This window comes from Eretmochelys imbricata, chromosome 18, assembly GCF_965152235.1.
Source record: "Eretmochelys imbricata isolate rEreImb1 chromosome 18, rEreImb1.hap1, whole genome shotgun sequence".
In the NCBI taxonomy this organism is placed as follows: Eukaryota; Metazoa; Chordata; order Testudines; family Cheloniidae; genus Eretmochelys; species Eretmochelys imbricata.
In genome coordinates, this window is record NC_135589.1 from 20572015 (window position 1) to 20592089 (window position 20075).

Consider the following 20075-nt stretch of genomic DNA (forward strand, 5'->3'; position numbering starts at 1 on the left):
CGCATTGGCTCAGGGACTGGATTTTCTGGCATATTCTGAAGAGTGCCGAGCACACAGATGGTGCCCAGTGAATAATGCAAATCATGACAATCATTGACTTTATGGACTCTGTGGATGCAGTTTCTGTTCTTTGTTCTGGAATTGGCCTCAATACAGCTGAAACCCTAAGAATTTGAGGCATAAACACATCTGATACTTATATGACACTTTCTCGTTCCTTCTTTTTCTCAAATTCAGAACAAAAAATGACTGAACAAAATGGTTTTCAGTTAAAACGTAAAACTGCACAGCAGCCATTGCTCTACAACCCAGCATGGGGCAGAACCTGCCACCCCTTGGGAGTTAAGTGATCTCCTCTCATCTGACTCTCATTCTCCATCCTTCCTAACCTCTGCGCTGCTTTTCATGCTGTCAACCATGACATCCATCCTGGGACCATTTGCTGGAGTCTCAGAGAACTGGCCGCCATGGTTTTGCTCCCATCTATCAGAGTCCTCTTTTTTGCAGCATGCAGCAGAGAGAGAGGCTGGTCTACTGGATAGGGAGCTAGTCCTGAGAGACCTGGGTTCTACTCCCCCCATGGACTTCCTGTCTGACCCCACCCCAGGTCAATGCTTTAAGGACAGAATTTCAAAGGTGTTTAGGCACCCAAAGATGCAGTTAGATACCTAGTGCGGTTTACAAAGCACCAAATCTTCTAAGTGCATTTGAAAAACCTCACTAGGTGCCTAAATACCTTTGAAAATCTGGCCTTTAGTCTCTGTGTGCCTCAGTGCTCCACCTGTACAATGGGGATAACAGCATTGCTCTACCTCACCGAGAGGCTGGGAGGAGAAATAGGTTAGACGTTGTGAGGCACAGCCTCAGATACTGCGGTGATGGGGCCACGTAAGTACCATGGGTAGAGTGGGAACCTCTCTATACATGGCTAGCCCTGCCCTGGGTCTGACCCCTTCTTTCCACCTACACCCCCAAATCTCCCCCTTTTCTGCATGTAACCTTGGCTCAGTGCTTCGCTATATTTTTTCTAAATCCCCTGTTCTTTCTAACACAACCCCTCCCCCCTCTCCAGGGACGTATTCCTCTTTTACAGGCTAAACTTCCATGTCTTTAATTTAATCACCAGCCAACTCCCTGAAAAAGCACAAGAGCAAATCCTCACAGACACACCCCTAGAACCCCGAGAAGGGGTATTCTATCTGCTACCCAAGATCCATAAACCTAGAAATCCTGGACGCCCCATCATCTCAGGCATTGGCACCCTGACAGCAGGATTGTCTGGCTATGTAGACTCCCTCCTCAGGCCCTACGCTACCAGCACTCCTAGCTATCTTCGAGACACCACTGACTTCCTGAGGAAACTACAATCCATTGGTGATCTTCTTGAAAACACCATCCTAGCCACTATGGATGTAGAAGCCCTCTACACCAACACTCCACACAAAGATGGACTATAAGCCGTCAGGAACAGTATCCCTGATAATGTCATGACAAACCCGGTGGCTGAACTTTGTGACTTTTTCACATAACTATTTCACATTTGGGGACAATGTATACCTTCAAATCAGTGGCACTGCTATGGGTATCCGCATGGCCCCACAGTATGCCAACGTTTTTATGGCTGACTTAGAACCACGCTTCCTTAGCTCTCGTCCCCTAATGCCCCTATTCTGCGCTACATTCATCATCTGTACCCATGGGAAAGAAGTCCTTGAGGAATTCCACCATGATTTCAACAATTTCCATCCCACCATCAACCTCAGCCTGGACCAGTCCACACAAGAGAGCCACTTCCTGGACACTACAGTGCTAATAAGCAATGGTCACATGAACACCACCCTATACCGGAAACCTACTCACCGCTATACTTACCTACATGCCTCCACCTTTCATCCAGACCACACCACACGATCCATTGTCTACAGCCAAGCTCTGCGATACAACCGCATTTGCTCCAACCCCTCAGCCAGAGACAAACACCTACAAGACCTCTATCAAGCAGTCTTACAAGTACAATACCCACCTGCTGAAGTGAAGACACAGACTGACAGAGCCAGAAGAGTATCCAGAAGTCACCTACTACAGGACAGGCCCAACAAAGAAAGTAACAGAACGCCACTAGCCATCACCTTCAGCCCCCAACTAGAACCTCTCCAGTGCATCATCGAGGATCTACAACCTATCCTGAAGGACGACCCATCATTCTCACAGATCTTGGGAGACAGGCCAGTCCTTGCTTACAGACAGCCCCCCAACCTGAAGCAAATACTCACCAGCAACCATACAGCACACAACAAAACCACTAACCCAGGAACCTATCCTTGCAACAAAGCCCGCTGCCAACTGTGTCCACATAGCTATTCAGGGGACATCATCATAGGGCCTAATCACATCAGCCACACTATCAGAAGCTCATTCACCTGCACATCTACCAATGTGATCTATGCCATCATGTGCCAGCAATACCCCTCTGCCATGTACATTGGCCAAACCGGACAGTCCCTATGTAAAAGAATAAATGGACACAAATCAGACCTCAAGAATTATAACATTCAAAAACCAGTTGGAGAACACTTCAATCTCTTTGGTCACTTGATTACAGACCTAAAAAAAGTCACAATATTACAACAAAAAAACTTCAAAAACAGACTCCAACAAGAGACTGCTGACTTGGAATTAATTTGCAAACTGGACACCATTTACTTAGCCTTGAATAAAGACTGGGAGTGGATGGTCATTACACAAAGTAAAACGATTTCCCCATGTTTATTTTCCCCCCTACTGTTCCTCACACTTTCTTGTCAACTGCTGGAAATGGCCCATCTTGATTATCACTACAAAAGGTTCTCCCCCACCTCCTCCTGGTAATAGCTCACCTTACCTGATCACTCTCCTTATAGTGTGTATGGTAACACCCCTTGTTTCATGTCCCTGTATGTATACATATCTTCTTACTATATGTTCCATTCTATGCATCTGATGAAGTGGGCTGTAGCCCACGGAAGCTTATGCTCTAATAAACTGGTTAGTCTCTAAGGTGCCACAAGTCCTCCTGTTCTTTTTCGGATACAGACTAACAGGGCTGCTACTCTGAAACCGGCCTCTGTTTGTAAACAAAATCCTGACTCCCTGCCCGAGGGGCACCTCTCCTTTGCACAGCCTCACACGAGCCCTGTGCTGTGGTGAAGAGCTCCACCTGGGAGCTTGCACACCTCCTGTGTGAAACTCGGGGGGCCGCTCTCCCCTGCCCAACTGGCGCCCTTGACTGGGGGGCGGGGGGAGCTTGCTGAGACGCCTGCACAGAGGGCTGAGCACAGAAACGGGAGCGGGGGCGGGGGGGTGCGGCTCATCCCCGGTGAAAGCCAGGCTCTGTCTCCAGGGCGGTCAAAGGGGAAGGGTCGGGGGGCCAGGCCCTAAGCGCTGGGGGGGGGGGGGGTTGTTGTAAAACTCGACAAAGACTCCGGCGGGGGCGGACAAATGCAGCGTGCGGCGGCGACTCCCGCCCAGCAACGCGAGGCCGGCAGGGAAGCGCCAGGGGCTCGCCCGGGGGCCCGGGCCTGAGCCCGGGGGTGCTGTGGGGAGGAGGGAGGAGACGGCCCTGCCCAGGCCGGCCGGGTCTGGGGTCCCCCTAGTCACAGGCCTATGGGGGCGGGGCCGGCCAAGGACACCCGTTACCGCTCACCCCGGGCATGACAGGACCCCGAGCGGGGCAACGACCCCCCCCCTTCCCGGCAGCCCTCGCCCTCAACCTACTTCACTCCGGCGCCATCGCCAGGGCCACTGCTCTCATGGCAACCGGCCTAGTCCACGCCCCCTGCGCATGCGCAACATCCTGCCGCGCGGCCCGGCCACATCTGCGCATGCGCCAGCCGAGTTGGCGATGGGGCGGGCAGACTGCTTCCCCGCCTCGGTAACTCTCACGGCGTCCGGAGCTGTGAGCATGCGCAATGTGATCCGAGCGGCGCTAGGGCCCGGGAGCTGCTGATGCCAGAGGCTCGGGCCCCGCTCTCGGCTGGGCCATGGCCCCGCGGCCCAAGGCCTTCAAGATCCGCAGGCTGCGCGGCCCCCAGAAGTACGGGGTGGCGGGGCGGAGCCTGCCGGAGCTGCTGCGCAAGGCGGGCAAGCGGCTGCAGGTGCGAGCCCCGGCGAGCCCGGCTGCGGGCAGCCCCAGGGCTCGGCCTGGCTCCGCGCCGTCGCTCCCCTGGGGCGGGCCCGAGGCGCTGTCAGGACAGCCTCCTCCCAGGGGCCCCGCGCCCCCCCCCCCCGTGCGTCGCGGGGTGTTGGTGGGGGCCCCAGAGCTAGGGCACCTGAGCGCCCCCGACCGGCAGGCGCGTCCGAGCGTGGGGGGTAAGGGGCGCATCGCCCTCAGAGCAGGGGGGCCTGTCTTCCCGGATACCCCCCCACCACCACTCCGCTTTTCGGGAGCGGACGATCACGGGGCCCCTGCACCTTCACCCCGTCCCAGAGTCCAGGGCGGGCAGCCCTGGAGCAGACCCCGGCTCTGGAGCCGCAGAGGCACCTCTCGGTGCTCGAGGAATCTGTATTTTTGCACCTGCGCTGATGTGACATTGTTTATTTTAACGGATCTCACTTGTAAAGGTTTCTGTGGGTCCATTGGCAGGGTACCTTCATTAAAGTGCAACTGTGTGCGCGTGTGTGTTCTTTTTGTGAACAGCTTCCTTTTCCCGACTGCCGGCTCTGTTTGTATGAGGATGGGACAGAACTGACTGAAGGTTACTTCCACAGCGTTCCAGATAATACAGACCTTGTACTACTAGCCCCAGGGGAGACCTGGCAGGGTTGTAAGTGGGAAAAATTTATCCGTTTATCTTGCAGCTTAAACAGTTTCACATTTCGAAACCCCAAAAGGGAAGGAGTCGGAATTTGGGATTTTATCTTCATCTTTGCAACTGTTGCTCAAGGTGACCTTGTAAAGGCCTCCTTGTGCCTCAGTTTACCAATCTGCAAAAAGGAGTATGATACCATACTAAAATTTCATTACAACATTCTACTGTGCATTTACTAGTCTGAACTACTAAAGCTAATCTACAGTGGTCATCTTAAAAATACATGTGGATGCATTATCATTGGGTTTTTGTTCACGCCCTTATTTTAAAAATGTGTGCAATGGGCTGCCCACTTTTTCGTGATGTGTTACTATATTACTAAGAAAAAAGAAAAGGAGTACTACTGGCACCTTTGAGACTAACAAATTTATTTGAGCATAAGCTTTCGTGAGCTACAGCTCAAGCAAGCTTATGTTCAGATAAATTTGTTAGTCTCGAAGGTGCCAGTAGTACTCCTTTTCTTTTTGCGAATACAGACTAACACGGCGGCTACTCTGAAACCTTTATTACTAAGGTAAAAGTAAAAAGTAAACTGGAAGAAATTTCCCTCATTTTTCAGAGTTGGTTACTTGGGTGGAGAAAAGCCTGGTAGGTTTTTGAACAGGCACAGAACAAAAGTAAAGATGCCTTTACTTGCTCTGAGTGGAATCTTACTCCCCAAGTAGTCATGTTGAAGTCAATGGGGCTACTCTGAGCAAGATGCTGTTCATCATGAATAAGGTGATGGGAAGTTGGCCTGAAGGGAAACCCTTTGCTCCCACATTTCTGATGAAACACTAGAAAGTCAATAGTGCGGGTTTGGATTTACTTTTAATTAAGATATAAATGTTGGCAAGTAGCATATTACTCTTTTAAAATGTTTTTTATTCCGTCCCAGAGACTTTTTATGGAACACACCAAAACCCCAGCTGAAAGCACAGTTCAGACTACATAAGTTTTCCTAGCACTAGTTTGCTTTTTTCTTCATTTAAAACTACAGTTGTCAGTGACATAGATCACTTCCTAAATACATTTTACGCACAAAAAGATGACATTGTTGAGGCTGCACAAAAGCTGCTATCAGATGAGCAGGCTCCCAAGAGACAGAAGCTTCTAGTGGATCTCATATCAAACCTAAGTGAAAACATTTTGGCGGAAAGCAGAGAGGAAGACAGAAAGTGGTTTGAAGGTAAGTTCTGTATCAGTATAGCAGTTAAATCTCTCAGCAGAATGATAGATGAGATAGTTTAAAACAATTTCCATCTTTAATTTCTTAGATTTGATCACAACACATGGTCTAGGTCTTCAACTCCTCTATGCTTTATCAAATCTAATTCTAAAATGACCCAAGTGAAGAGGATCCTGCCATTTGCCTAGGAACATTATTGTACAGTTCAGTAGATCTGTCAGATATTCCTCTTACTTGCCTCCCATTTCTTCTACATATACAGTCTCTGGGCAACTCTTTAGTATTTAGATGTTTTTGATGTATATTCCTCTTTGTTTAGATATCTGTTCCCTTTAGATGTCACTCAGTTAAGCTATATCTATTTGGCTCTTTTAATATCTCCTTTTAAACCCATCGATCTCGTACCCTAATCATTGTGATGTTCCTTTCTAAATACCCTTCAGTTTGTCATCTTTCTGATACAGAAGCGCCTGGAACTAAACATCGTATGCCAGGTATGGGCCATCAAGGAGTACCGTTAAGAGCAATGATTGGTATATGATTTATTAAGTACAAACAATGTACTGAGCCCTCTGTAAAGCCAAAATAGTAAGGCATTCTTGGTGTCCAGAGTGCTTACACTATGAACAGGGAAGCAAAGCAAATAAACAATCATACTCACTTCATTTCATAAAGAAAAGGAGCTAGAGATCCAGCCAAGTAAAACAACAGCTTGAGATTTTTTATACAAGTCATAAAATATTTATTTCTTTTAGGTATGGAGTCTCGCTTTAAGAATAAATCAAGTTATATGAGATACAGTTGTGAAAGCAGAATACGAAGTTATATGAAAGAGGTAAAAATTGCTGTTTTGAATGTAGCTTGGTTTCAAGCTGTTATTAAAAATAAATCTTTACATTAGACCTGAACAGCTGAATTTTTTTCCATAAACAGCCATGGAACTATAAGTTGTACATTTAAATCTATTGGATTTATTAAGTAGATTCAGGGTGCAGTAGGCACTGTCTGAGCTAGGAATGACATAGTGCTTTTTATTTTCTTAAAGGTTAGCAGTTATACTTCAGCTGTTCATCCAGCAGCACAAGCAGAATATAAAAGAATAACTGACTTTATGTTGGATAAACTGAAGTCTGTTAAATATAATGGCTGTTACTTTGACAGAAGAGAGGAGGCGGCGGTCCGCCTCTGCACTACTGAGGGATGGTTCTCCTGTCAAGTAAGAAACTATTTCGAAGACAAATAAGTGTGTGTAAAGTATATTTTATGTGCTGTGCTTATGAAAATAAATTGTAATGGGAGTTAGCATTTAAAGGCAGAATAAGCCTCTAGGCACTGCAAACTATTAAACTGAAGAGAAATAATTTACCTACCTACAGTGACTGAAGGACGCTGCCAGCATAATTTGTTCTCAGATAAAATTCTTTGGTGTTTTTACTAAATTTAAACAAGACTTAAGACCAACAAGTGTTTTGTTTTTTGGAGTGATATTTTAAACATTGCAGCACTGAGAGTGAAACTGACTAATTACTTTGAGCATCCAACTTTTGAGAAGCAAAGTGTGGCATATTACCTCTTTTATTAATCAAGGGTGTGGGTAACATAACTAACTGATTTACAACATTTTTAAGTTGACAGTGTCCCTTTGCTGATTGTCATACTGCTGAACAAATTCAAGCCTTACTAGGGGAGGCAGGGCTTTCCAGGATTCTGTATTTTATTTAAGTAAAATGTCTGATTTAGGCTGACATTTCTGTTAGGCTTTCAGCAGGACATGGTGCCAATGGTTGTGTAAACAATCACCCAGCTTTAAAAGAGGACTTGTTTCTTGCCCTTTATAAGCTAAAAATTGGATTTCACATCTGCTCTCCTGAACCACTGATCCACAAATTGTTGTAAAACAGCAGCGGTATCAGGGGCTTCAGTACAAGCTTTCCAATCATTGTTAAAAGTTCCACCATGCTAAGAGCTGCCCCCCCTTCACCTCTTACATAGGCACACATTTCACAGTCATTTCTTAGCCAGAGTTCTCTGCTGCAGCAAGTGCTGGCATGCTGTACAGCAGTGGTGGGCAACCTGCAACCCATCAGGGTAATCCGCTGGTGGGCCGCAAGACAGTGTTTACATTGACCGTCCTTAGGCACGGCCACCCATGGCTCCCAGTGGTCACGGTTCACTGTTCTCAGCCAATGAAAGCTGTGGGAAGTGGCGTGGGCTGCAGGGACATGCTGCCTGCCGCTTCCCACAGCTCCTATTGGCCGGGAACGGCAAACTGTGGTCACTGGGAGCTGCGGGCAGCTGTGCCTAAGGACAGTCAATGTAAACACGGTCTTGCAGCCCACCAGCGGATTACCCTGATGGGCTGCAGGTTGCCCACCACTGCTCTACAGTGATGGAATTTGAGGAAAGAGATAACTACTTAGATACCTAATTAAATACAAGCATAAGTTATCTTACTGATATTGATTGCTTATTTGTGCAGGGAAGAACTATTAAAATTTTATCCTGTGTTTCCAAAGGCAGGCTTTGTCAGTGGATGGCCTTGATTCTTCCCATATCTTTTCCTATGCAACAAGTTGAATACATTTTCCTGGGTGGATACTATCCCACTGCCTTTATCTTTTTACAGGGTCCTTTTGACAGGGATTACTGCCTGTGTAAACATTCCATCAATCCCTACAGTAACAGGGAGAGCAGAATCCTCTTCAGTACATGGAATCTCGATCATATGTACGTATAGAACATTAAACCAAACATACCTGTTACACACCGTCCACCTTCAGCATTAAACAAGATACCAACCCAGCTTGTTTTCATCTTATGGGGAAGTCTGATGGTTGGTCTGCTCATTTTATCCTAAATCCGCTGAGATGGAAGGTACTCAGATATTGCAGAAATGGGTGGCAAGATAGAAATCTACAATACATACTACATTCTAGTACATTCATTGTTAGCTGCTCTTCCCTTACCCCTAACTTCTCTGTGTATTAAAAACATCCCCCACTAGGCTCAGGTGACTAGTCTTTCATTTCTGCCCCTGCCCAAAGCTGTTTCAGGTGTTATGTAATTAGAAATTACATAGGATTCTAGGGTCCACATTACTCATGCTAAGCTCCTTTCTTTAGAATTTAAAAAAAACTACCATCACCACCACACACATCCTAATATCAATCCAGAAAAATCTTACACATGACTGAAAGGTTAGCTCCCATCCTTCCTTTAGGGAATACATACATGGTTTGTTAAAAGGAAGTTTGTTACAGTCAATAATGGAAAATGGTTCCCTCATTTTATATTGCAGAATAGAGAAGAAACGTACTATTGTACCAACACTGGCAGAAGCTGTCAAAGAACAAGATGGAAGGGAAGTAGCCTGGGAATACTTCTATCAGTTGCTATTTACTCTGGAAAATTTAAAACTAGTGCATATTGCTTGCCATAAGAAAGCCAGCCATAATCTCACCTGTGACAAAACTAAAATATACAGAAAAAGAAAGCGAATGCAGAAGGTCTCAAAGTGACTTCCCTGAAGATGGCTTTTTGCTGTGGTTTTCTAAACTATATGAAAGGACACCATTTATAATATTTCTGAAATTCTTAGTGAAAGAACATCATAGATTGATCTCTTCTTGCTAAATTCCCTAATATGTGTGGCTGCAATCAAACCTCATTCAAACATTTGTCATTCCACCTTTCATACAGTTGGTTTCTGAGGCCCCAGCTCATTTTCTGTGAGGTAGTTAAGTTGTTCTACAGAGCTTACAGCTGGGCAAACAATCCGTGTGCCTTAGATTTACCAAAGGCTACCACACAGTTAGTGGCAGAGCTACTCCCAGTTCTGTGTCCCTGTGATCTCTGCTCTAATCTACTAATGACTCCCATTTTTAACCTATTATTTTACATACATATTTTCTAAAGGAACTATCAGTGGTGCTAGATTCTTTTTTTTTTCTTGGTTCATATTCCTCTTGTTTTTTTTAAAAAAACATCTTCCAACTTCCTTGGCTGCTTGACATTTCTTGCAGTGGTGTACAGTACTGCATATGAAGGATATTATAGGAAAAGGCATTGTATGTTCAATATCTTTGATAATTGTCTGTTCATCAGCTGTGCTCCCCTCTACCTCTTAATTATGTAGTAAAATGTGAATGATTTTTTTTAAAAAAGGCCATCTGAAATCAACTGAATTCTCAGGAACTATGTTAATGTAAAACTTCAATGTATTTTTATATATTTGTTTAATAAAGATCTTTCAGGCATCTTTTGCCTCATACATAAGTATAAAGGAGAGATAAGGTGTGTACAAGCAACTAGTGCAAAATCAAATGAACTAAGACCCACTTCTGATAGAGTGAAGTATAAATTGGTCAGGCTAGAATAATGTCTTTTGGCACAGAATTGTGTTTTTACATTTGGTGAAACACTGGTCACAATATGCCTGTCTGTTTTTTCCATGTACTTGCGTCTCTCTCTTTTCCACCACAAACACTACTCCAAGTAGCATTAGGTTATTAGTAAAAAAGTACCATCTTATTGTTCAAAGTGGGGAAGTTTTACTATATAAAGTGAGTAACAAACTCAGAAAATAAGCATTCAGCATTGCTGCTATACAATGAGCGGGTGCATTTTTAAAGCAGGGCTATGGCAGACCCAATAGTTACCTGTCCCTGTTAATTTTTAAACATATACTTCTTTATACAATCAAAACAATTGAATAGTAATCTGTAACTGTTTTAATACCAGTAAATAAGAAATCTACACATTCACTCCAGGATATTTTTGGAGATGTAACAACAAAATGAAGATCCTGTTCTTGCCCTGCTGACAAATCTAATGTGGTCTATACAGTATGTTCCCTAAATAATTTAATATCACCCTTCAAGATGCTATTCAAAATAAATGTTATTCCGCCTGAATAGACACTTATGAGGGACAGGGGTTTACAAATAAATCCCCAAAAGCCTGAAAGACAAAAGCTATAGGGATTACAGCAAGATTTAGTTAAAAATCATAACTACACTATTTAAAAAAAGTTGAATGCCTGTGTATTAGAAAAGAGGAAAAGCAGTAAGACATTGCTGACAGTAATATCATATCAGAAGTGAAAATAAGTGAATGAACATATCATATACAATTCATTCAGCTTTTATGTGGATGCTTAATAGGCAATAGCTGTAGAAATTAATATATATGTAAGCCATCTGCTGAGATGTTCCCTACTTTTCTAGAAGTATAGAGAGCAAGTACTTAAATGTTTCAAAAATAAAGATCTAGAAGCTTATTGCCTAATAACCACTGCCAGTGAAGTGTTACCAATGTTAAATGAACTAACAATTTTCATGAAGTTATTTGAAGCTGCTCATTTTCCAAAACCACTACAACCTGGGAAAATCAGGCAGACCAACCTTATTCTGTACTTCCAGCACCCATTCATCTAGTAATAAATGGTTGAAGAAAGCTCAGAGATTAGTTTTTATTCCTTCTTGAGCATCAACAGATTTACTGAGCTCCCATAAATGAGAGCTGTGTAAACCAACTGAAGAAAACAGTAAGGTTACATAGGTATAAATGAGGGCAATATTTATCCTGCAGTATCTTTACTGCTGGTAATATATGTGAAAGAAAGAAAACCCAGCTTATACCTCAGATGGTAGGTGGAGTTCATTGAACAGAGAGTAAAGCTCTCATACTTGTTTGTAAAATAAGCACATCTGGTCATCTAGAGACAAAACAGAACCCACACTGACATTTGTACAGGGCCAGTTTTCCCAACAGAACCACAATTTAAAGGTTTGTAAGTTGAATTGATTAGTTTCAGAAGTAAACAAATGGTATAACACTAAACATAAGAAATACAGGATGGACTCCCTCTTAGGTATTGGGTACCAGCAGCTTACTTACTAGGCACCTGTGAAGAACACAAACATGTGTTAGTCACATTTTGCTTTTAAGGTTTTTCTTCTTTTTAAGAAGATCACTGTTAGCCCCACGGCGACCTATCTGTGTTGTACGTGCTCAAATTTACATAATGCTCGTTAGCTGTTCCTCTTCGCACCAAAGAGATAAAGTAAAATTGCTTAGTTTATTAAAGCAACAAGTCCTTTAATGCTGTTAAATTGGTAAATCAGTAGCTGTGGCTTCTAAATCCTACAGACTTCATACTTCCACATTCACTAGTAAAGGCACTCACTCTCTTCCACACCCAGCTTCGGGGTTTTGTCTAGGATTCCTAGAGAAACAGACAGTTTCTCTAGGAAAGGCACTTGCACAAAGATGTCATGCCAGTGAAATGTGATGGGTAGGGCAGCTAATTATAATAGGATCACTAATTATTTTAACAGACTTATAGAAAGAGACAATTTAACAACTATAAAAGTTATGTTTTTTGCATTCTGTGCTTAAAGTGCATCATCGTCGTCATCGTCTTCCTTTGCAATGAAGTGCAGCTTTCTAAATTCTCGCCTGCTCATTGTGGTGCATGTGACTGCAGCTGCTGGGAGGTCCTTTAAGAAAGAGAATTTATTAACAAAAGCCAGCTGCTGTAGCAACTAAACAGCCCTCCCATACAGACATTTCACATTACTTTATACAGGTTCCTCAACTGGTATATGCTAGACATTAACATATACTCTACTGCAGCTGACTGTGTTCACATACATCTTAAGCAAAAGCAGTCTGAGGTGAGCCTGCTCAAACTGCTCATTTTTTGCTCTTAACATCTGCCTTAATGTGTGGTTCTTGCTTTCTTTTTTTAATACTTGGGGGGAAAAAATTGGGCTAAGTGCTCTACAAACAAATCCGCACATTACCCCTGTATGATGGTTAAGTATTATTCCTCATTAAACAGCTGGGGAAAAAGATTATGTCTTGTCCAAAATTACAATGTGTCAGTGGTGGATCTGGGAATAGAACTCAAAATCCTGTCCCATACTCAATCCATTAGTTCAGCTGGTGGAAAATTTCTGTTCTGTGGGAAAATTCTCAAAAATCCTGATTCAGAAACATTCTTTTGCTTAGGTAAAAATGTTTAGTTTTGGTTGTCATATTAGAATATGAAAGATGGTCTTTAATATTATTAAAATATAGTAAGTCAAAAATTTGACACTATTGAAATGAAACATTTTACCTTACCAAAACAAAATGATAAAGCTGAAAAAACATTTAGACGTTTTCCTTTCAAAATCAAAAGTTCCTGCAAAATGTTTCAATTTAGATTAGACTGCCCCCCCCCCTTAAAAACAAAACAAATCAAGATGTTCAGTTGAAAGATTATCAGCCGGCTGTACCCAATAGCTCAGGATGCTTTGAGCAGGGGTTGGACTAGATGACCTCCTGAGGTCCCTTCCAACCCTGATATTCTATGATTCTATGTTTGTCTAACAGATTGTCAATATTGGTCAAATTTGCTTGAAGTTTTGGCACCACTCTAACATTCTTTGGACATATAGACTAGAAGCTAGAAAGGAGTTCATAAGAGCAAAATTAAAATAAACAAAAAAAAACACTTCAGAGTTTTATTCTTCTTACCTGCATGTACTCAATGTTTCCAAAGAATCGATCCACTGGCATTGGCTGGTTACTGTCCTCATCTAAGAAAGCACTATTATCCAATTGAATTGGTTTCTTCTGGAGATCCACGGTCTCCAGCCCAGACTCATCTGAAAACGCAGTTCCACAGCTGCTCTCCTCTTCCACATTTGGGATATGGTTTTGCAGAAAAGTTTCACCTTCCTCTTTCTTTGGTGGGCAGCTCTTTCCCTTCAGTGCAGATGGTTTTATGGAAATATCATCATCATTCCCCTCTCTCTCTTCATTAATCTTTGGTGCACTTTTGATTTTACTCTGTAAAGGCTTCATATTGGGGTCAACTGAGTCTCCCAAGAGTTGAGTCTCATCAGATGTTTCCGTTGGTTCTTTCAGACGGCGAACACTTCCATTTCCAGATACAAGTTCTTGTAACTGCAGTTTCACTAGACTGTTTTTTTCACATTTTAGCCTCTTTGAAGGGCGTCTGTCAGTTGCTTTGTGTGAAGAAGCCTATCACAAAGAAAGAAGATCTAAGGTCTAGTTCAAATAAACTTCACTAGACAACATTAGCGGCAGGCTGGATATGGAGCTTAACAGCTTAATGAAGTGAACACTGGGTGTTCTTTAAGGGGCTGCCGTTTGATCTAAAGCTATATGCTTAAGTAAAGTTGATTTTATGATAAACAGTGGGTTTAAAATTTGACGCAATTACATTTCACAAAATTACAAACAATCAATCACCATTTGGAATCCTCTTCCCATAGAAAGCACAGAACTAACGTAGCATGTGGATGATCACCCATCATATTTTTCACAATATTCTTCTTGATAATTACCATAACAGAACAAACAACTTTATACACCTTATTTTATGAGATAGCTATATAGGAATTCACAAGACAGTACATACACACATGGTTTACCACAGTGCACTTTATGCTGTGAACAACAAATCCAGAAAACTGACTCCACAATGTATAAACTTGTTCCCTTGATTGTGTTTTTTTGCATAGCCATATAATCAAATAATGTAAATATAGTGAATCTGAAACATTTTCTTTAACCAATTCTCAAGCTAAATCGATCACACTGGTGGCTCATTTTGTAGCTGTTTATAATTAGATGCAAAAAACCCTTCGTTGCTGTGTTTAAACAGATTTTAAACCTCAGAAGAACTGTGGTTCCCACAGCAGCCATAAGTAGGCCACATTGCACATATATTAAAGGTAAAACCCTAGACAGAAAGTAAGGGATAATGATTGCTGGGGAGGACACATTATTTCTTAGTAATTAGTGACTTGCTGAAGAAATGGAGTCATTAACTTCACCAGCCATTGACTGACCAGAAAATGCCTTAACTATTCATTATTGCCATTATCAACCATGAAACTGTAAGTTTAAGGAAAAATAAATTACCACTTTATAAACTCAAGATAAAACTACATATTACTATAGAGTACTTTTTTTTTTTTTTTTTTTAAACAGAACAGGTTAACTGCCAGTACAGTAGTCAACAGGAAGACAGGATTTCACTTCCAGTGTGTTCCTCTATAGTATGCTGTTGTTCCTTAGAACCATTTCCAAGGTTTTATGATACAAAAGTTGGACAATTCAACCTCTGTATAGACATAATATGCAAAAAAACCTTGTTTTTAGAGTGAAAAGGAAAAGGTGCCAGTGCATTTATTTGCATGTACGCACTACTGGTTGCATGTTTAGAAAACATGCCACTGCCACCCTGATATTCTGAAGTAACAACCTGAGGAATCAGAATTAGTTATATATGATCTGGCGTACCTCAAATTACTGACACATCCATATTAACAAGCGAAATGAATGTTCCATATGTCAATATATTAAATGTTCATCGCTATGTTTATTTATATAGCTAATACAAGGCATGTATGTTATGCATGTTTATTTCCATCTCCCTTGCTCTCTGGATAATCATGTGTAAATTAACTAAAGTTTAGCTGTAGCCGTGTCAGTCCCAGGATGCTGGGGAGACAAGGTGGTTGAGGTAATATCTTTTATAGGACCAATTTCTGTTGAATGGTCCCTTAGCATTTAGCTGTGACACTCTAGGGTACCTTTCCCAGACCTGAAGAAGAGCTCTGTGTGGCTCAAAAGCTAGTCCCTCTCACTAACAGAAGTTGGTCCAATAAAAGATATTATTACAGAGACAAAGTGGGTGAAGTAACTAAGAACATTTTGTACAACATATAATTTTCATGGCCTTACTAAAAGTCAAAACATCCCCTATATCATACTCCAAAATGAACAGCTCAGTGCAAAATGAAATTACTTAACATTCTTAAAACATTTCAGAAAGTGAAAGTCACAGGTTTTTCCTACCAGACACACTGTTTTTGTGGATTTGCAAAGATCAACCTCTTGATGAGATGAAGACTGGGTTGCTGCGTTGTTTCCAGCCTTCTGGCGTTCTGAAGATGGCACTCCATCTGCAAGCTAAACCAGATGCAATTTTACAATGCAGAAGGGATGTGGGGGTTTTGTTAAATCTTTAGCAGTAGAAGCATCCATTTGAGCAACAAGGACTCTCCGAAAGTATCACGGTGTGCACCCAAACGATCTGACACAGATCCCACAGGAGCGCAGGGCAGACCGCTGAGGCAGAATCCTCTCTCCATTTAGGTAAGGCAGGAGGTTCGCCTCCTTATCACATGGGAGAAGTCCGCACCCGAACTTGGAAGTGGTTAGGGTTAGCAAGAGAGATCGGGACAGGAACAAGATGGCTTTAACCTCTGTCCAGCACCCCCCCACAGCTGCTCCCACCACGGCAGGGTGTGGGGACGCTCTGGGTGGGCAAAGGGCGCAGTGGAGGGGGGGGTGTGCTGGTGGGGGCAGTCTGGGGGGGGTAAAGGGCGCACGGGGGGGGACGCTGGCTGGGGCAGTCGGGGGGGGCGAAGGGCGCACGGGGGGGGACGCTGGCTGGGGCAGTCGGGGGGGGCGAAGGGCGCACGGGGGGGGACGCTGGCTGGGGCAGTCGGGGGGGGCGAAGGGCGCACGGGGGGGGACGCTGGCTGGGGCAGTCGGGGGGGGCGAAGGGCGCACGGGGGGGGACGCTGGCTGGGGCAGTCGGGGGGGGCGAAGGGCGCACGGGGGGGGACGCTGGCTGGGGCAGTCGGGGGGGGCGAAGGGCGCACGGGGGGGGACGCTGGCTGGGGCAGTCGGGGGGGGCGAAGGGCGCACGGGGGGGACGCTGGCTGGGGCAGTCGGGGGGGCGAAGGGCGCACGGGGGGGGACGCTGGCTGGGGCAGTCGGGGGGGCGAAGGGCGCACGGGGGGGGACGCTGGCTGGGGCAGTCGGGGGGGCGAAGGGCGCACGGGGGGGGGACGCTGGCTGGGGCAGTCGGGGGGGCGAAGGGCGCACGGGGGGGCGCCGGTTGGGGCAGTCGGGGGGGGCGAAGGGCGCACGGGGGGGCGCCGGTTGGGGCAGTCGGGGGGGCAAAGGGCGCACGGGGGGGCGCCGGTTGGGGCAGTCGGGGGGGGCAAAGGGCGCACGGGGGGGCGCCGGTTGGGGCAGTCGGGGGGGGCAAAGGGCGCACGGGGGGGCGCCGGTTGGGGCAGTCGGGGGGGGCAAAGGGCGCACGGGGGGGCGCCGGTTGGGGCAGTCGGGGGGGGCAAAGGGCGCACGGGGGGGCGCCGGTTGGGGCAGTCGGGGGGGTAAAGGGCGCACGGGGGGGCGCTGGTTGGGGCAGTCGGGGGGGTAAAGGGCGCACGGGGGGGCGCTGGTTGGGGCAGTCGGGGGGGTAAAGGGCGCACGGGGGGGCGCTGGTTGGGGCAGTCGGGGGGGTAAAGGGCGCACGGGGGGGCGCTGGTTGGGGCAGTGGGGGGGGCAAAGGGCGCACGGGGGGCGCTGGTTGGGGCAGTCGGGGGGGTAAAGGGCGCACGGGGGGGCGCTGGTTGGGGCAGTCGGGGGGGTAAAGGGCGCACGGGGGGGCGCTGGTTGGGGCAGTCGGGGGGGTAAAGGGCGCACGGGGGGGGCGCTGGTTGGGGCAGTCGGGGGGGTAAAGGGCGCACGGGGGGGCGCTGGTTGGGGCAGTCGGGGGGGTAAAGGGCGCACGGGGGGGCGCTGGTTGGGGCAGTCGGGGGGGTAAAGGGCGCACGGGGGGGCGCTGGTTGGGGCAGTCGGGGGGGCAAAGGGCGCACGGGGGGGCGCTGGTTGGGGCAGTTGGGGGGGGCAAAGGGCGCACGGGGGGCGCTGGTTGGGGCAGTCGGGGGGGGCAAAGGGCGCACGGGGGGGCGCTGGTTGGGGCAGTCGGGGGGGGCAAAGGGCGCACGGGGGGGCGCTGGTTGGGGCAGTCGGGGGGGGCAAAGGGCGCACGGGGGGGCGCTGGTTGGGGCAGTCGGGGGGGTAAAGGGCGCACGGGGGGGCGCTGGTTGGGGCAGTCGGGGGGGGCAAAGGGCGCACGGGGGGGCGCTGGTTGGGGCAGTCGGGGGGGTAAAGGGCGCACGGGGGGGCGCACGGGGGGGCGCTGGTTGGGGCAGTCGGGGGGGGCAAAGGGCGCACGGGGGGGGCGGTGGTTGGGGCAGTCGGGGGGGGCAAAGGGCGCACGGGGGGGCGCTGGTTGGGGCAGTCGGGGGGGTAAAGGGCGCACGGGGGGGCGCTGGTTGGGGCAGTCGGGGGGGGTAAAGGGCGCACGGGGGGGCGCTGGTTGGGGCAGTCGGGGGGGGCAAAGGGCGCACGGGGGGGCCGCTGGTTGGGGCAGTCGGGGGGGTAAAGGGCGCACAGGGGGGCGCTGGTTGGGGCAGTCGGGGGGGGCAAAGGGCGCACGGGGGGGCGCTGGTTGGGGCAGTCGGGGGGGTAAAGGGCGCACGGGGGGGCGCTGGTTGGGGCAGTCGGGGGGGTAAAGGGCGCACGGGGGGGCGCTGGTTGGGGCAGTCGGGGGGGGCGAAGGGCGCACGGGGGGGCGCTGGTTGGGGCAGTCTGGGAGGGGTAAAGGGCGCACGGGGGGGCCGCTGGTTGGGGCAGTCGGGGGGGTAAAGGGCGCACGGGGGGGCGCTGGTTGGGGCAGTCGGGGGGGGCAAAGGGCGCACGGGGGGGCGCTGGTTGGGGCAGTCGGGGGGGGCGAAGGGCGCACGGGGGGGCGCTGGTTGGGGCAGTCGGGGGGGGCGAAGGGCGCACGGGGGGGGCGCTGGTTGGGGCAGTCGGGGGGGGCGAAGGGCGCACGGGGGGGCGCTGGTTGGGGCAGTCGGGGGGGGCGAAGGGCGCACGGGGGGGCGCTGGTTGGGGCAGTCGGGGGGGTAAAGGGCGCACGGGGGGGCGCTGGTTGGGGCAGTCGGGGGGGGCAAAGGGCGCACGGGGGGGCGCTGGTTGGGGCAGTCGGGGGGGGCGAAGGGCGCACGGGGGGGCGCTGGTTGGGGCAGTCGGGGGGGGCGAAGGGCGCACGGGGGGGCGCTGGTTGGGGCAGTCGGGGGGGGCGAAGGGCGCACGGGGGGGCGCTGGTTGGGGCAGTCGGGGGGGGCGAAGGGCGCACGGGGGGGCGCTGGTTGGGGCAGTCGGGGGGGGCGAAGGGCGCACGGGGGGGCGCTGGTTGGGGCAGTCGGGGGGGGCAAAGGGCGCACGGGGGGGCCGCTGGTTGGGGCAGTCGGGGGGGTAAAGGGCGCACGGGGGGGCTGTTGGAGGGTAAAGGGGGGTGGAGAGAGGAGGGGCGCTCGGGGGGGGGCGCTTTGACCGTGTAGCCCCCCCCACCCGAGGGGAGCGTGACTGGCCCGGCCAGAGCCGCTCCGGGCTCGGGCTCTCCTCACCTTTCGGGTCCTCATAAGACGCCCAGGAGGGGGCGGCTCTGGCCGGGCGCCGCCAGCTCCAGCTGCCTCCCCCGCCCCAGCCGGCGCCGCGCCGCTTCCGGGACGAGCTCGGACGTCGCCCGCCGCCGTGCTCACGACACTACGCCACGCACGCAGCGGCCGCCATCTTTGTGATGGGCGTTCTGACCCTCGCGGGCCGGGGGGGAAAGGCGGGGGAAGACAGACAGAGAACAGGCGCCATCTTTGTGAAGGGCGCAGCCGCCTTCCCCCTCCCCCTCCCCCCGCGGTTGTGAAGAAAAGCTTGAAAATGTGACCCTTAAAAAAGCTCAAAGTCCAGAAAGCCAAAAGAACCCCACATTTATTGTTTTAGAAAAAGTCATGATTTTAAACTAATCTCATGATTTCCGGGGCCGCACTCATGATGTTTGAATGCCTGATATTGTAATATTATAGCTAATGTTTCAGATCTCTGGGATGAGGGCAATAGGGGTGTATGTGAGGGAAAGTCACTTCCTTTACTATGAGATCCTTTCAGCTTCGTCTTGCTCTGACTTTTGCTTTCTCAGAAAAATGGCACACCTGCAGAGCCATGGCTCTCAAATGTCACTCATCAGGAGGGAACATCACTCATTTTAGTGTTAAAGTTACTTATACCCCTCTCCGCCATTGTGACAGACTTTTATTATGGACAATTATTTTACATCAGAAATAAAGAGTCTGGAAACTGTTGCTATCAAAAGACTGATTACACAACACGATGGAATC

General features: G+C 48.4%; 3 protein-coding genes across 10 annotated transcripts in view; 1 reads left to right on the forward strand and 2 right to left on the reverse strand.

Moving 5' to 3' along the window:
• Positions 1 to 3849, reverse strand: part of CEP104 (centrosomal protein 104) — a 41790-nt gene extending 37941 nt beyond the window's left edge. For 6 of the 7 annotated variants that reach the window (XM_077837030.1, XM_077837028.1, XM_077837024.1 and 3 more), the window contains exon 1: positions 3754 to 3849. The gene's annotated coding sequence lies outside the window, so the exon portion shown is untranslated. Of the gene's footprint in view, positions 1 to 2881; positions 2956 to 3753 lie in introns of those variants that run through there. The other variant, XM_077837025.1, reaches the window with a different exon arrangement.
• Positions 3850 to 3927: 78 nt separating this feature from the next.
• On the forward strand, positions 3928 to 10297 carry DFFB (DNA fragmentation factor subunit beta). 2 transcript variants are annotated; one of them, XM_077837484.1, is made up of 8 exons: positions 3928 to 4133; positions 4676 to 4802; positions 5827 to 6015; positions 6459 to 6509; positions 6771 to 6850; positions 7061 to 7231; positions 8642 to 8742; positions 9314 to 10297. In XM_077837484.1, the coding sequence occupies exons 1-8, from the start codon at positions 4020 to 4022 to the stop codon at positions 9531 to 9533; spliced, it is 1053 nt and encodes a 350-aa protein (XP_077693610.1). In that variant the 5' UTR covers positions 3928 to 4019; the 3' UTR covers positions 9534 to 10297. The 2 variants fall into 2 exon arrangements, with proteins under 2 accessions (XP_077693610.1, XP_077693611.1); XM_077837485.1 differs by lacking the exon at positions 6459 to 6509 and having other exon boundaries at positions 3929 to 4133.
• Positions 10298 to 12080: 1783 nt separating this feature from the next.
• Positions 12081 to 19467, reverse strand: C18H1orf174 (chromosome 18 C1orf174 homolog). The gene is made up of 4 exons (XM_077837486.1): positions 19311 to 19467; positions 15895 to 16008; positions 13540 to 14049; positions 12081 to 12515 (listed from the first exon to the last, which is right to left on the reverse strand). Exons 1-4 carry the CDS (start codon positions 19323 to 19325, stop codon positions 12411 to 12413), a joined length of 744 nt encoding a protein of 247 aa, XP_077693612.1. The 5' UTR covers positions 19326 to 19467; the 3' UTR covers positions 12081 to 12410.
• Between the last annotated feature and the right edge of the window lie 608 nt (positions 19468 to 20075).

Excerpts from the sequence above, each read along its gene's own strand:
- DFFB (XM_077837484.1), top strand. The coding sequence starts at position 4,020 with ATGGCCCCGCGGCCCAAGGCCTTCAAGATCCGCAGGCTGCGCGGCCCC. Across the intron at positions 4,803-5,826 it reads AGGGGAGACCTGGCAGGGTT|TTGTCAGTGACATAGATCAC; the intron begins GTAAGTGGGAAA and ends TTAAAACTACAG. Across the intron at positions 6,851-7,060 it reads TACGAAGTTATATGAAAGAG|GTTAGCAGTTATACTTCAGC; the intron begins GTAAAAATTGCT and ends ATTTTCTTAAAG.
- C18H1orf174 (XM_077837486.1), bottom strand. Across the intron at positions 14,050-15,894 it reads CCACAAAAACAGTGTGTCTG|GCTTCTTCACACAAAGCAAC; the intron begins GTAGGAAAAACC and ends TCTTTGTGATAG. Across the intron at positions 12,516-13,539 it reads GAAACATTGAGTACATGCAG|GACCTCCCAGCAGCTGCAGT; the intron begins GTAAGAAGAATA and ends TCTTTCTTAAAG.